Genomic DNA, 14,176 nt, shown 5'->3' on the forward strand with positions numbered 1-14,176 from the left:
TAGCAACTTTTGAGGACGTGTTCACACTCCCAAAAACGTCTCTCTGCATGGAGACTACCAGTACCTTCAGGGTCTCATTTTTCTTTTCTACTTCTTTGCAGCCTCTTGGCAAACTAAACAATGTAGTTTAATGATAAGTTTGCAGAGCCAAGTACTTACGTGCTGCACATACCATTTTTTCTTGATAATATTAATGGCAGTAAATTTTCACTGATTTTTATCTCTCATAATTCCCAGGCCAAGCTTCGTTATGATCCTATTGAATTAGATCCTGAAGAAATGTGCCGCATGGCTAGTGAACAACCCCAGGTAAGCATGTCTTTTTAGTCTCTTGAAAGTTGGATTGCCTCCAAGAAAAAAATAATTAACAATATTACACTTGATGGATGTTAAGTAGGGAAAGTAACCTCGGCTTATCAGTGGTAAGGCCATCTTCCGTGTGCAACAGTCATTGCACTCAGCAGGGCCACAGGTAATCCACACAACTAGTCCTAGAACATTGGAGGATTATCTGCTTGCAGGATTACCTCACTGGAGACAACTTTCACAACAAATGTTCGACATGCTCAGTAATAGAATAATGCAGCCGTGCTTTTCCTTTTTGAATGACATTTAAATTTGCTTTCGTAATATTCTGAGTTCTATCTCTTCTGTAAATTGTTTGTCAGGAACAGGAAATCCCCTTTTCACTTACTTGTTTTCTTTCTTTGATCGTTTTGTAGGAATTAGCCAATTACTCAGTGTCTGATGCTGTTGCCACCTACTATTTGTACATGAAATATGTTCATCCATTCATCTTTGCGCTGTGCACCATTATTCCTATGGAGCCAGATGAGGTGTGACAAGAGCCATGACTTTTTGAATAACATTAATGGCAAAAAATGTGCATAAGGCATCATTTTGATGGAGAAAACTGAAGTCCACATGCAAAAATTTGGGGCATGTAAGGATGGTGCCTACTATTGTTACTGCGCAAACGTTCTGCGCATCTCGAGATACTCGGGTTTCCTATGGGTGGTGGCTACTAATACAGGGATATTTTTGCGCAGTTTAAAACCGTTCGGGGAAAGTAGAACTTAGCAAGTGCTTTTGGTATCCAAAAAGAACATTGGGGGTAACCATGCATTTTTCAGAGATAATAAAGCTTCAATTTGGAAAAAAAATGCCATACATTGTTTTGCATTTTACTGCCTTTCTGAATAAAAAAACTGCATGGTTACCGACAATTTTCTCTTTGGATTTCCATAGCCCTTGCTGAGATCCTACTTTTCCCGCATAGTCATAAACCGCGCAAAAATACTTCAGTATTAGTAGGCACTGTCCTTAAGCACCATGCACCAAACACTTCATTTTTTTTTTAATTTGGTGTATGTGAACTATATTCAGACCAAATTTTCTAAATGGGGATAAATTTGCAATTGGAAAAAAGAGCAAATGTATACTGTAAATTATACATGAATCTCTTCTCTTGAAAGGTTGAAACATCGGATTTCCTCGCATAGACTAATTATTTCCTGATTGGTTAGCCAAAATAATATAATTATTCAACTTTTTAGCCAACAAAGGTTCTTTGACTTTCAAACATTAGTCACATTTACAGTCAAGCTAGAGAAGCCATAAGTTGTAGAAATAAATTTTGGGGAATTTTTACTTTAATACAAGTTGTTACTGATATTTATCATAATAAATATTATTGTGTTAATCAAGCCATAATGCAGGCAATGGGAAAGGATTGATGATAAGGGATGCTGTATTAATCTTCTAATCCCAACAGTGATCAGCCTCCAATTCCCCGTTACAATGTCATACATTAACCACATTTAGTTTTTGAGAATGAAGGGAATGATCACAAAAAATGATGGTGTTCAAACACATTCTGTGGAGTAGTTCTGTAAGAACTATGGAGAATGCTAGGAGAATATGTATTTTGATTTTGGGTCTTAGAGGGTTAAGTTTTGCTTCAGGTTACGTGTATGCTCAGCTCTGACCTTAGCTAAGACGAGTCCTAAGTATTTTTACGAACATTTAAACAATAATTAGCATAGACCCCGAGTGACCCGCGCCAGGCGGGTCTGGCCCCCATTTGAACGTTTAAACCCGCTGACCCGCCACGACTGAGTAAAAACCCGCATTTGTGTTCAAGCTCTGAATTCTTGATAAAATCAGCCAATTCCTTAAAGAATCTTAATTTTCATACCGTGATTCCTACAAATAACAAATAAATGGCTCGTAAAACATGTTGAAAAACTACACGAATTGCACGAAATGGCCATTTTAGAGACCCTAATTTTCAAAAATTTCTGGGGGGCATGCCTCCAGACCCCCCTAGAAGCTTGCGCCTTCCGCGCTCGCTGCTAGCGCCTGCAAAGCTCTTAACAACACATATGACCAGCATTTCGGGTTCTCAAACTTGGGGTCTATGAATTAGGACATACACAGTATCTTATCCTACAATTGCTTCATGAACTTGGTTCCTGATTTATAAATAAATTGCTGCTATTCACAGGTTCTCAGGAAAGGTTCAGGAACTCTGTGTGAAGCGCTATTGATGGTACAAGCTTTTCATGCAAACATTATCTACCCTAACAAACAGGAGCAGGTATGTTAAGTCTTTTGGTTCTTAAAGTGTATATGGCAGAATTTTTTTTGTTTGCTTGATCAAATCTTCATGTTATTCTCGATTGAAAATAAAAAAGCCTCCTTATCCGTTTTTCTTCCCTGCGTTTGAGGTGTATAAAAGCGTCAAATTTCACTTCCAGTTGGGTACAATACCATGCAAGATAGGAGACTGGAGATAGTAGGGCTGTGACGTCAATACACAACTCTGACCAAAAATGCTGATAGAGGCATTTAATGAGCCTTTCTCTCTTTATAGGTTTTTAACAAACTCACCCATGATGGCCATGTCTTAGACTCAGAAACATATGTCGGAGGGCATGTGGAAGCACTGGAGTCTGGAGTGTTCAGAAGTGATTTGCCTTGTAGATTCCGATTGGTGAGTAGCTTCCCAGTGAACATCCTCCTTAGTGGGAAATAGATTGTGAAGAAAAGTGAGGCTTAAGGGAGATGGATGGTGCGGCAAAACATGTAAGCATTGCTTTAAACTTCTCCAAAAACCTCAAGCAACTGAAAAGAATAGAGCAATATGCTTAAAATTGTTAATTTTTCTTGTTTTTCTTCAAATCTAAGAACAAGATTAAATAATTCATGTTCAGTTACACTGTGAGTTGCTGTGGAGTAGACAAAAAATAACAATAACAACAACAACAACAAAACAAAAATATAAAAAGAAAAATAGGCAAATTTCTTTAAGGCAGACACCCTGAGAACCAACTCTATCTGTTTGCTTTAGAGAGGTAAGTTAGAGAGTGTCCACCTTGAACAAAGTTTAGTTACATATAAAGATGTGAAATTCAGCCAGGCTTGGACCACTGCTATGTGTGTGCCTTAGCCAGGTGTCTGCCTTAAAAAGAGTTAAGTTACTTAAAAAATATTGAAATTTGATGGGGACCAGCCAACCTGATGATGTCTGCTTTAGAGAAGTGTCCACTTGACAGTGGTGTCTGCTTTGAGAGTGTCCTTTGTAAACTATGTGATTATCCAGTTGGTAGTCTTGTCAATTCTACCATTTCTCCTTTCCCTGTAGTTATTAAATGTGTGTATTCTATTTTACAGTAAGAAGAAAAATTAACAGTAACGTTGTTCGACGTTTCGATGTATCAAACATCATTATCAAGAATGAAGAAAACGTTTAATGCCGGGGTTGCTAAAAGAGTTGAGTTTAAATAATTGAAATCTCATTCGATGGCAATCCTGCATGCTTGATTTTTACGCAAATAAGTTAGCAGAATATCAAATGAGATTTCAATTATTCAAACTCAACTCTTTCAGCAACCCCAACATTAAACGTTTTATTCATTCTTGATAATGATGTTTGATACTGATTACATCGAAACATCGAACAACGTTACTTTTAATTTTTCTTCTTAAATGCTTTAACAAGTAACTGACCATTCATATTCTATTTTGTTATGAATTAAAGGTACCAGATGCATTTCAGAAACTAATTAACAGTGTGGAGAGTACCATGCGACATGCAATTGTCGAGGAGGAAAGCATTCCGTTTGAGACTGTAACAAATTTTGACGAGGTAACTACAATCTGGTAAAACATTGTGTTATTCTCTATGCCACACTGTGATTCAAAACCAATTGATAGATAGTGTATATACATGTGTCTTCTGAAGCAGCTTTTATGTTTGTTGTTAGGTTTGTGCTGAGATCAAAGAGAAGCTTTGCAGTTTGCGTGACACACCAGCAAGACTTGAAAACCCTTTGATCTACCATCTTGATGTGGGTGCCATGTATCCTAACATTATTCTCACCAACAGACTTCAGGTAATAAAAAAATTATTGGTATTGAAGTTTGCAAGTTGATAATAAATTGTTGGAAAAGTAGGTGTATTGCATTACTTGGTATTTTTTTAAAAATTGTCTTTTTTTAGCCTTCAGCCATGGTGGATGAGGCGACTTGTGCTGCGTGTGACTTTAACAAACCAGGTGCAAGATGCCAAAGAGTCATGAACTGGACATGGAGAGGAGACTTTAGTAAGTTCTTGCTCCATTTTCTTCTGTTTTTATCTTTCTATATTTCTTTTATAGGCTCTTACACCTCTTGGTTACATACTTAATTTACTTTCGAATGTTTATTTAATAAATGTTTTGCTTCTTTTGTGGTTTACTTCATCTGACACTCCACATGGTGTTTGATCATCCATTTATTATTCTTTTGTTCAAAATTTTTAATCTTTCATTAATTTGTTTATTGAGTAATTTGTTATCCGTTTATCACTTTTACTCATTTGTTTTTCGATTACCTTGCATCTGTTCATTCATTCCAATAATTCCCTTTCTAACCCTGTTACTTTCTCCTCCTACTTCTTCATTATACTATTTTCCTTGGGTGTTCCATTGTTTAATGGGTTTGGGTTTGTGTTTCCTTACATAAGTTCAGCTAATAATTGAATATATGTCCATTTTGTACCGTTCTGGCATGTCAAGAAAGTTTTGTTTCGCTAAAAGCTGAACTGTCTTCTAGTAGTGCCTAAATCATTGTTCTAGACCCCAGTGAAGGAAGCAAAATACCAGAAGTCACTTTCGAATATAACCAGACCAATCGAACAATGACCATGAGTTAAGGCCAATCACAGCGTGTACTAAGATCCTGGTATGCTATTGGGGTGTTGAACAAGAATTTGGGTGCTAATTCGCAGATGGTATTTACCAGTGGCTGATCCAGTCTGCGGTACAGGCTAGGAAGATTGTGCCTGGCTCAATATGTGAAAAATGCCTCTGGCGACCAGGGTAACTAAAGTGAAGGTACTACAGCTGTATTTGTTCACTAATTAAGGTCATTGTGTTACTATCCCCAGTGCCAGCAAGTCGTAATGAATACCAAACCATTAAACAGCAGCTGGAAGTTGAGAAAATTCCTGGCGTGAATCCAGGGGACCCAACACGGTCTTTTCACTCTCTAACCCTTGCTGAACAAGCACAGATGGAGAAGAAGAGACTTCAAGGTACAATGTTGTCAATGTACATAACTTAACAGAACATATGGCATTACCCTTTTGCAAAATGCAGAAAACAAAAGGACCATAATTTTATCAAAGTGCTGCAGCTAAAGAAAACTTCATCCGCAGACTCAAAAGTTAGAACCACCATGTACAGCACCACATGAAAGTACTGCTCAGTAGCTTTCATTTGAATGATCACACTTTATGATTTCATTCACAGACTCAAAAATTAGAACCACCATGTACAGCATAATTAACAGCACCAGAAGCAACTATTTCCGAGTAGCTTTCCTTTGAATAGTCACCTTTTTCGGGTTTTTATCCACAGACTCAAAAGTTAGAACAACTTTGGCTGTTGGACTGTTAAAACCAATATTTAATATTCAATTATTGTCAGTATTGAAAACTATCAGTAATAAATTAATGCATCATTTCAACAACTTTATCTTCACTTGTCAACAGATTATTGTCACAAAGCTTACAAAAGAGTCCGAATGAGCAGACAAGAGACTCGTAATACCATGATTTGCCAGAGGGAAAATTCCTTCTATGTTGACACTGTGCGAGCATTCCGTGATCGCAGATATGAGTTCAAAGGGTTGTTAAAGGTAAATAAATACATTATTCAGAACCGAACTAGTAGTCTGATCGCTTCCCTTAAACAAATATTGAATGGCCAAAAACCAACATTTCCAAATTCCAATTCGATCTGGAATCTGAGGGCCACAGGTTTGTAAGTTGTAACAGACGGTTAAGTGTCATCCTCCATAAACAAAGTTGATTGATTGATTTTATTTATTTGATGGCAAAGTAATTTTAGAGATAGTACAATGTTGGAGTAGTTTTTGGTAATTTTTTCAATGGTCTTTTACTATGGTCATGCTTTTTAACGAAAGGTTTGGAAACGGAAACTTGGAGCTGCTATGCAGAGTGGTGATGCAGAGGAAATCAAAAGGTATAGTAAAATTTTGTCATAATGAATTTAGGGATCATAGATTTCATCTGTCCACCCTGTTGGGTACAGTCACACTTCAGACCTACACGTATGTAGGTGCCCGATACAGCCCAAGCTTAACCTGGTTTGTGTAGCATGAAACAACTGTAGGAATTAACCTGCCCCCCCGCCACCCCCAATGGTTTGGCTGCTAGCCCATTTCAAAATAAATAATATTACTAAACATTAAAATTGTTAATCTTTTTGTTTTCAGTTGCAAAAGCAAGGAGATCCTGTACGACTCTCTTCAACTGGCTCACAAGTGTATTTTGAACTCCTTTTACGGCTATGTAATGAGAAAGGGGTGAGTGCAAAGGAGGCTTGGAGCTTAACTTTTAATATGTAACAATGTTTAACGTTAAGGTATATTGATGTTAAAACTAGGGAAGAAATTTCATGGGACATGTAATCTATATATTCACTCCAAAATTCACATCAACAGAATGCTAATTAAATAATAATATTAACAGTTTATTTGTCAGGGAAGTAACGTCTTGATCTTAGTTTTGTTACCTTGTTCTTTTCAGTGCACGATGGTATTCTATGGAGATGGCTGGTATTGTTTGTCACACAGGATCAAATATTATCAGACAAGCTAGGGAAATTGTGGAGCAGATTGGGTGAGCCAAAAATATTTTTATGATTATATTCACTGTTCAAGCTACAAGCAGTTGCAAAAGAACTGATACACTCAGAATTTTTCCTATTTCCTGCAAATAACACACTCTAAAAGGCCAATGAACAATGCAATACCCTTTAAGACCCCCTCTCCCCCTTTCAATGTTGAGGCTTGCTTGGTTGAATGTCATTGTGAATTTCTTACAACAATGATAAGGGAGGCAGAGGGTGGGGGGGGGGGGGGGGTCAAGGAATGTCTTGGTGAGTGTCTAAAAAGTACCCATAAACAGAAAGTATCTCAACTCTTTCTGCAATTGCTTATAGACTGATAAAAATTTGTTTGGTATAAAATGTCTGTGGTATTATTTAGAAATGAAGCTTTCAGGGGCCCATTTCTTAGAAGTCCTCATCTTACTTACCAGTCCCAAAAAAATATATATATTTTTTAAGTTGACAATCTTCCTCTACAGACATTGTGCAGTTCCAAAAAAAATCCATACCCACTCCAAGGAAGGTCATTGGAAATTCCTAGGGGGAGGGGGTCTTAATAGGCCAAAATTATAGAAGCAAAATATGGAGATAAACTGGAATTTCCTGGGGGAGGGGTGATGCAAAACAAAAAATTTTCCATGGGGGGAGTATGGATATTTCTGGAACTGCACATTCTATTTTTAGAATCTTAGACCCTTATAACCTAAAAATTCCGACAAATTGATTGTAAAATCAAAAAACTACTTATTGGGCTTATCAGGACTTTAAAAAAATAGGTTCCAGGGTGTACCAAAGTTTGTGTTAATAAGGCCTTCTATGGATGAGGAGAGGGTGGGGTATGCTAGTAGTCAAGAGCTCTGGGGGGTGGAGTGGTACATGTAAGTTTGCAAATGGTAACAACATGTCATTTTTTCCAGTCGCCCTCTTGAGTTGGACACTGATGGAATTTGGTGTGTTCTGCCAGCAAGCTTCCCTGAAAACTTTCAGGTAATGACATTGTTTTTGTCTTCAAGAGTAGAGAAGGGAAAACAGTTTAAATACATGTACAAAAGGATGTACACTCTACATAGCTTATTTTTGCATTTGACATAGAAAGAATACACTCCTAATACAGATTGGGACAAACAACGAATGAATGTACGGATCTCGGGATGCCTATCCGGCATCCCCTGCAGATGTTGCAGGGGCTGATGTCATCATCACCAACTTGGCAAAGGAGAGAGAGCCTGGGATCAAGATCATCGAATGCACTCCCTAATCTTTGATTATGGCTGGTTGCAAATCTAATTTCTTGGAAAATGTTGGAGCTTTTCTTCTAAAAGAGTGATGCCTAGTATTATCATCACATGTTTATACACTGTTGACACTTAGTATCCATCAAACTAAGAGAAGGGTTTTGTTTTTTTTAATTTGTAGATCACTACAACAAACCCCAAGAAGAGCAAAGTTGCTATTTCCTATCCTGGAGCCATGTTGAACATTATGGTCAAGGTATTAAAATTTCTAGTTATTGACATATTTATTGATCTAATGTTTGTTCTGTGAAACAGCTAGTAATAATTATTAGTTGTGATGTTGTTTTCTGCTTTTCAGGACAGCTACACAAATGATCAGTACCATGAACTTACAGACCCAGAAGATCTGACTTACGAAATTAGGAGTGAGAATTCCATCTTTTTTGAGGTGATTGTTTCTGCTATTTACATTTGTACTTCCAGTCAGGTGATGTTCATGAGAGTACATGTGCTACTCAAGTACCCCAACTGTTGGTCCTTGATAGAAAGTATTTATAAAAGCTTTCAGACACTCTCTCCCTTGCAAACAGTCTCCGCATTCAGAACTCCCTAGCCCCTACAACATCTAGTAATTCAATCAGATGCCTCCAATTCACTGTGGGGAGCAGTAAGCAATAGGATTGACACCAGGGGTGTTATGATGATGATGATTATGGCACTGGCAAATGTTACTATTACAGCAAAGTTGATGTAATGTTTGAAAAACGAGTGAGAGTGTTTTATCTGGTTTAAAACCACGAGGTGCAGCTGAGTGGTTTTAGACCCAATAAAACATGTGCTGCAAGTTTTTTGAATGGGTTCAAAAACATTTTTGGAAAAGCGTGTGTCAATAGAGTTCATAACAGTTATGCTTTTGTGAACGTTGGAAATTAGCATATGAGAAAAACACCACATACTAATGAGGAGTGTTATATCAGTTGATAAAACACCGCATACTAATAAGGAGGAGGTTTATCGATATAAAGTCACTGCACGTGATGTGTTATCGACCATTTGATAGGCCGATGGGCTTATGAATTATTATTGAGTTTTTGAAACTGATGACAATGATTATGTTTGGGACAGAAATGATTGTAGTATCAACCCTTAATTGTTACTAGGTTGATGGTCCCTACAAGGCAATGATTCTTCCAGCTTCAAAGGAGGAAGGGAAGAAATTAAAGAAAAGGTATGAATCATCAATGAGTTCAGTAAGGCTAAGGTTTCAGTTGGCAACGGTAAATTTATTCAGACTGCAGTAAACTGGTGGCAATGCACAGATGAAATAAGCTAAGGAAAAGAGAGTGATATTTCTAGTTATATAGTAGGAAGCTAACAATAGTTGCATCTACTCAACTGTCATTTCAAAGAACAGAAAATTTAGGGTACGTTCGATTGACCCTATTCTGGAATAGGAATACATACAATGATTTCTACAAATCCCTCATAAGAGGTTTTTGGAGTTACTGGAATGCAAAATGGCATTTCAATTATTGTTTATTAGTGGAAGTTTGCAGAACCGTCTTCCCAAATATATTAAGAAAGAGAAATCTGGTAGCTATTCTGCTTATTCTTATTCCAGAATATGGTCAATCGAATGCAGTCTTATTTAATATTTCTGAATATTTATATTGTTAGTGGCGTCTAGTTAAGCTATAGCTGTATTCTATGAGATAAATATAGTTGCTCATTAAATTGTTAGAACTAGTGTAGTAAGTGTAAGTGTAAGTGTTACTTTGAGAAATAAGTGTGAGGCAATCACTGGAAGTTCTGTAAGTATTGTCTAAAAATCTCATCTTGCATTAAGAGACAAGTACAAAGATGCTATTACAAATGCACGTTTTTGTGGCATCCTTTAGAGCTCTGTAAGTGTTGTGTAGTAAAGCAAAACTTTAGGAGCTAACCATTGTCACACCACATGGTGATGATGATGAGGGATCTAGGAACTTGTGTTGCTGTTGATGATAACAAAGACTGCCATAAGACAGCCTGCATAGCTGGAAGATTTGGTGGCCCTTGGAGGACCAGTGAAAATGAGCAACAAAGCCGTGAGAGAAGGAAAATGAGCGGTGAAGCCACAACACCCCAATGAAAACTGCCAGCTACGCAGGATACCATAGCAAAGTATTTAGTTTGTCACAAGCATTAGTCAAGAATAATTATTATCAAGAAAGTCCCAGACAGGAGTCAGAACCATAACCTTCTGCACACTAATTGAATGCTCTAACCACTGATTGAGTTACAGGGAGTCTCTGATGGCAACCAAGCTCATGTTATTACTTTTGTGTGCATGTATTTAACCAAGCTTCACATGAAACATTACTCTGTTATCACTTCTCAATGGCTGTTGTGCTCATTCTTCAGGTATGCCGTGTTCAATGACGATGGCTCTCTTGCTGAGTTGAAAGGCTTTGAAGTCAAGCGTCGTGGTGAGCTTCAGTTGGTGAAGATTTTCCAGTCGTCTGTGTTTGAATCTTTCCTTCAAGGCTCCACCCTGGAGGAGGTTTATGCAGCTGTTGCTAAAGTGGCAAACTACTGGCTGGATGTACTCTATAGCAAGGTAACTTGAAGTTGTTTCAGTAATGACCATACTTTCAAAACATTCTTCATTAACTTTCCATGGTATAGAGACAGAGGAATTAGATGAGCAGAGCTGTCACAATGAAGTTGTAATACTGTAGTTAAGTAATGGTAAAGGTAAAGTTCAAGCTTATTTGGCCCACATGATTTGAGCTTAACCCAGTTTCTGGGGCATGAAGTGATTAGGAGTCTTACTACTCCACTCCTCCCTGAATGGGATACTAGCCCATTGTGGGATACCCAGCATGAAGTGACTAGGAGTATTACTACTCCCTTCTGGATGGGATGTTAGTCCATCACAGAATACCCAGCATGAAGTGACTAGGAGTATTACTACTCCCCCTGGATGGGATGCTACTCTGTCACAGGATACCCAGCATGGAAGTGACTAGGAGTACTACTACTCCCCCCTGGATAGGATGCTAGTCCATCACAGGATACTCAGCATGAAGTGACTAGGAGTATTACTACTACTCCTCCCTGGATGGGATGCTAGTCCTTCTCAGGATACTCAGCATGAAGTGACTAGGAGTATTACTACTACTCCTCCCTGGATGGGATGCTAGTCCATCACAGGATACTCAGCATGAAGTGACTAGGAGTATTACTACTACTCCTCCCTGGATGGGATGCTAGTCCTTCTCAGGATACTCAGCATGAAGTGACTAGAAGTATTACTACTCCCTTCTGGATGGGATGTTAGTCCATCACAGAATACCCAGCATGAAGTGACTAGGAGTATTACTACTCCCCCTGGATGGGATGCTACTCTGTCACAGGATACCCAGCATGGAAGTGACTAGGAGTACTACTACTCCCCCCTGGATAGGATGCTAGTCCATCACAGGATACTCAGCATGAAGTGACTAGGAGTATTACTACTACTCCTCCCTGGATGGGATGCTAGTCCTTCTCAGGATACTCAGCATGAAGTGACTAGGAGTATTACTACTCTCCCCTGGATGGGATGCTAGTCCATCAGAGGATACCCAGCATGAAGTGACTAGGAGTATTACTACTCACCACTGCATGGGATGCTAGTCCATCACAGGATACCAGGCATGAAGTGACTAGGAGTGTTACTACTCCCCACTAGATGGGATACTAGTCCATCACAGGATACCCAGCATGAAGTGACTCAGTAGTAAAGCTGGTGTAACCTGTTAGTTGACAATGCGATATGACCACAGTAGCTACATAGGATCATCAGCATATTTTAAACTGTATGAAAGTAATGCAAACCAATTTTAGTTATTATCTGTTTTCTTTCTTCTTCCAATGTTTGGTAGAATTTACAACACAAATGTAGCAATATGTCTGCAGAGTTTAAAATGTTAAGCTAAATTGCGAACTTGTGGAAATAAGAACTAGAAAAGTACTTGACACAAAACTTTTATTTTAGGCAACAAACATGCCAGACAGTGAACTCTTTGATTTAATCTGCGAGAACCGCAGCATGTCAAGAAAGCTGGAGGAATATGAAGGACAGAAGTCAACATCAATCAGCACAGCTAAGAGACTGGCAGAATTTCTTGGTGATCAGATGGTCAAGGACAAGGGTCTCAGTTGCCGGTTTATCATTTCAAGGAAGCCAGAGGGATCACCCGTCACCGAGAGAGCCATACCATTGGCAATTTTCCAGACAGAGGACAGCGTCAAGAAGCATTATTTACGCCGATGGCTGAAGGATGCTTCCATGAGCAGCTTTGATATCCGAGACATCTTGGATTGGCAGTATTACATTGATCGACTGAACAGTTGTATTCAGAAGATTATTACCATTCCTGCGGCACTACAAGGGGTATGAACAAGTCTAACAATCAGAATTTACTTTGTGCTTATTTTTTGTTTGCATTGTTGCTACCAGAACTTTGCATTTTATTTTCACATTCATAACTTGGATTCTTTTCGTCAGCCCTTCTTTTTTTTCTTGTAAAGCTTCAAGTAGGCATTCCATTTTTGTTTCTGCTCAAGAGTTTTTGACTTTCATTAACATTTTGACTGGTCTTAGCACTTAAAATCTCCGAAATTTTCTTGTGCAAGTACCACCTGTACACTGGGTTTCTGGTATTCCCTTTTAGGTTAGTAATCCTGTGCCGCGCTGCACTCATCCAGACTGGTTACACAAGAGACTGCTGGAGAGGAATGATGTGTTCAAACAACAGAAGATCAATGCTATGTTTGCTCCACTTCCCAAGAAGAGGGTCAGTACATGCTTTGATCTGGTTTGAATCTGTACATGTGACTGAGTTCATCTTTCTGTGATACGTGATGAATATGTTGTGAAAGGTGTTTGACATCATGGTTTGAAATGATAGGTGATAATGAAGACCAGCAGTATAGCGGTCAAAATTTGACTCAATCGTGAGACAAACGATTAAACTAGCTATCATGACGAATATGGTTTTCCTGTGTATTTCATCATTTCAGTTTCATAAATACTAATGTGTAGTTAGCTAGCCTCCTTCACAGATGCTCTTTTGGCTTGTCACGCAAACTTTCCTCCCTTTCTTCTCATTGGGTAGGAAAGATTGCATGACGAGCCAAAAGAGCACCTGCGAGAGAAGCTAGTACCTAGCTAGATGTTGACTTTGTTTAATCTATCTTAAGGTAATTAGTTTTTAATGCAGTGTCACAAAGACAGACCCAAGTAACAGTAATAACCCAGGCTAATCACAGCAAATGAAAACATACCTCTTACTAACCAACTTCGAGGTCCGTACGGTAAGTTACGGACCAAGTCTTTTCCCCTTGATTTATGGTGATTTATAAATCAACAAGAAAAAACGAGGATCCGTTACTTACAGTACGGACCTCGCAAACGAGGTTAGTAAGATAGTTATTATATCTCTGAGGTTAATCAGGCAAGCTGGAAAGGAAACCAGCAGTCCATACGGTGAAATATGGCCCGCAAAATTGACCAATCACACCACGCATACTAACCGAGAGATGTAATAAAATCTAATAAACCAAAGAGGACTTAATTTAAACAAATTGATGCAGCAGGCTCTAATTGAGTGCAAATGTATGCAACAAAGGCTCAGTTGTTTATAATGTTAAGTTCTGCTTGACTGCAAAAGTGGCATGGGTAGTTACGAATAAATTATTATTTTAGACACTCAGTAATATTGAAAACCTGGCACT

General features: G+C 38.4%; 1 protein-coding gene across 2 annotated transcripts in view; it reads left to right on the forward strand.

Moving 5' to 3' along the window:
- LOC146449297 (DNA polymerase epsilon catalytic subunit A-like) overlaps positions 1 to 14,176 on the forward strand; it is a 44,439-nt gene that overhangs the window by 8,820 nt on the left and 21,443 nt on the right. For both annotated transcript variants that reach the window (XM_085101109.1, XM_085101110.1), the window contains exons 15-33: positions 238 to 309; positions 723 to 836; positions 2,507 to 2,599; positions 2,876 to 2,995; positions 4,043 to 4,150; positions 4,269 to 4,397; positions 4,505 to 4,607; positions 5,432 to 5,578; positions 6,038 to 6,183; positions 6,472 to 6,530; positions 6,784 to 6,873; positions 7,097 to 7,189; positions 8,096 to 8,165; positions 8,595 to 8,669; positions 8,772 to 8,861; positions 9,574 to 9,641; positions 10,817 to 11,012; positions 12,435 to 12,833; positions 13,114 to 13,236. In XM_085101109.1, the coding sequence (XP_084957235.1) occupies positions 238 to 309; positions 723 to 836; positions 2,507 to 2,599; positions 2,876 to 2,995; positions 4,043 to 4,150; positions 4,269 to 4,397; positions 4,505 to 4,607; positions 5,432 to 5,578; positions 6,038 to 6,183; positions 6,472 to 6,530; positions 6,784 to 6,873; positions 7,097 to 7,189; positions 8,096 to 8,165; positions 8,595 to 8,669; positions 8,772 to 8,861; positions 9,574 to 9,641; positions 10,817 to 11,012; positions 12,435 to 12,833; positions 13,114 to 13,236 (2,295 nt within the window). The remainder of the gene's footprint in view (positions 1 to 237; positions 310 to 722; positions 837 to 2,506; positions 2,600 to 2,875; positions 2,996 to 4,042; positions 4,151 to 4,268; positions 4,398 to 4,504; positions 4,608 to 5,431; positions 5,579 to 6,037; positions 6,184 to 6,471; positions 6,531 to 6,783; positions 6,874 to 7,096; positions 7,190 to 8,095; positions 8,166 to 8,594; positions 8,670 to 8,771; positions 8,862 to 9,573; positions 9,642 to 10,816; positions 11,013 to 12,434; positions 12,834 to 13,113; positions 13,237 to 14,176) is intronic.

Source organism: Pavona decussata, unplaced genomic scaffold, assembly GCF_977016875.1.
Source record: "Pavona decussata unplaced genomic scaffold, jaPavDecu1.1 SCAFFOLD_602, whole genome shotgun sequence".
Taxonomy (NCBI): Eukaryota; Metazoa; Cnidaria; class Anthozoa; order Scleractinia; family Agariciidae; genus Pavona; species Pavona decussata.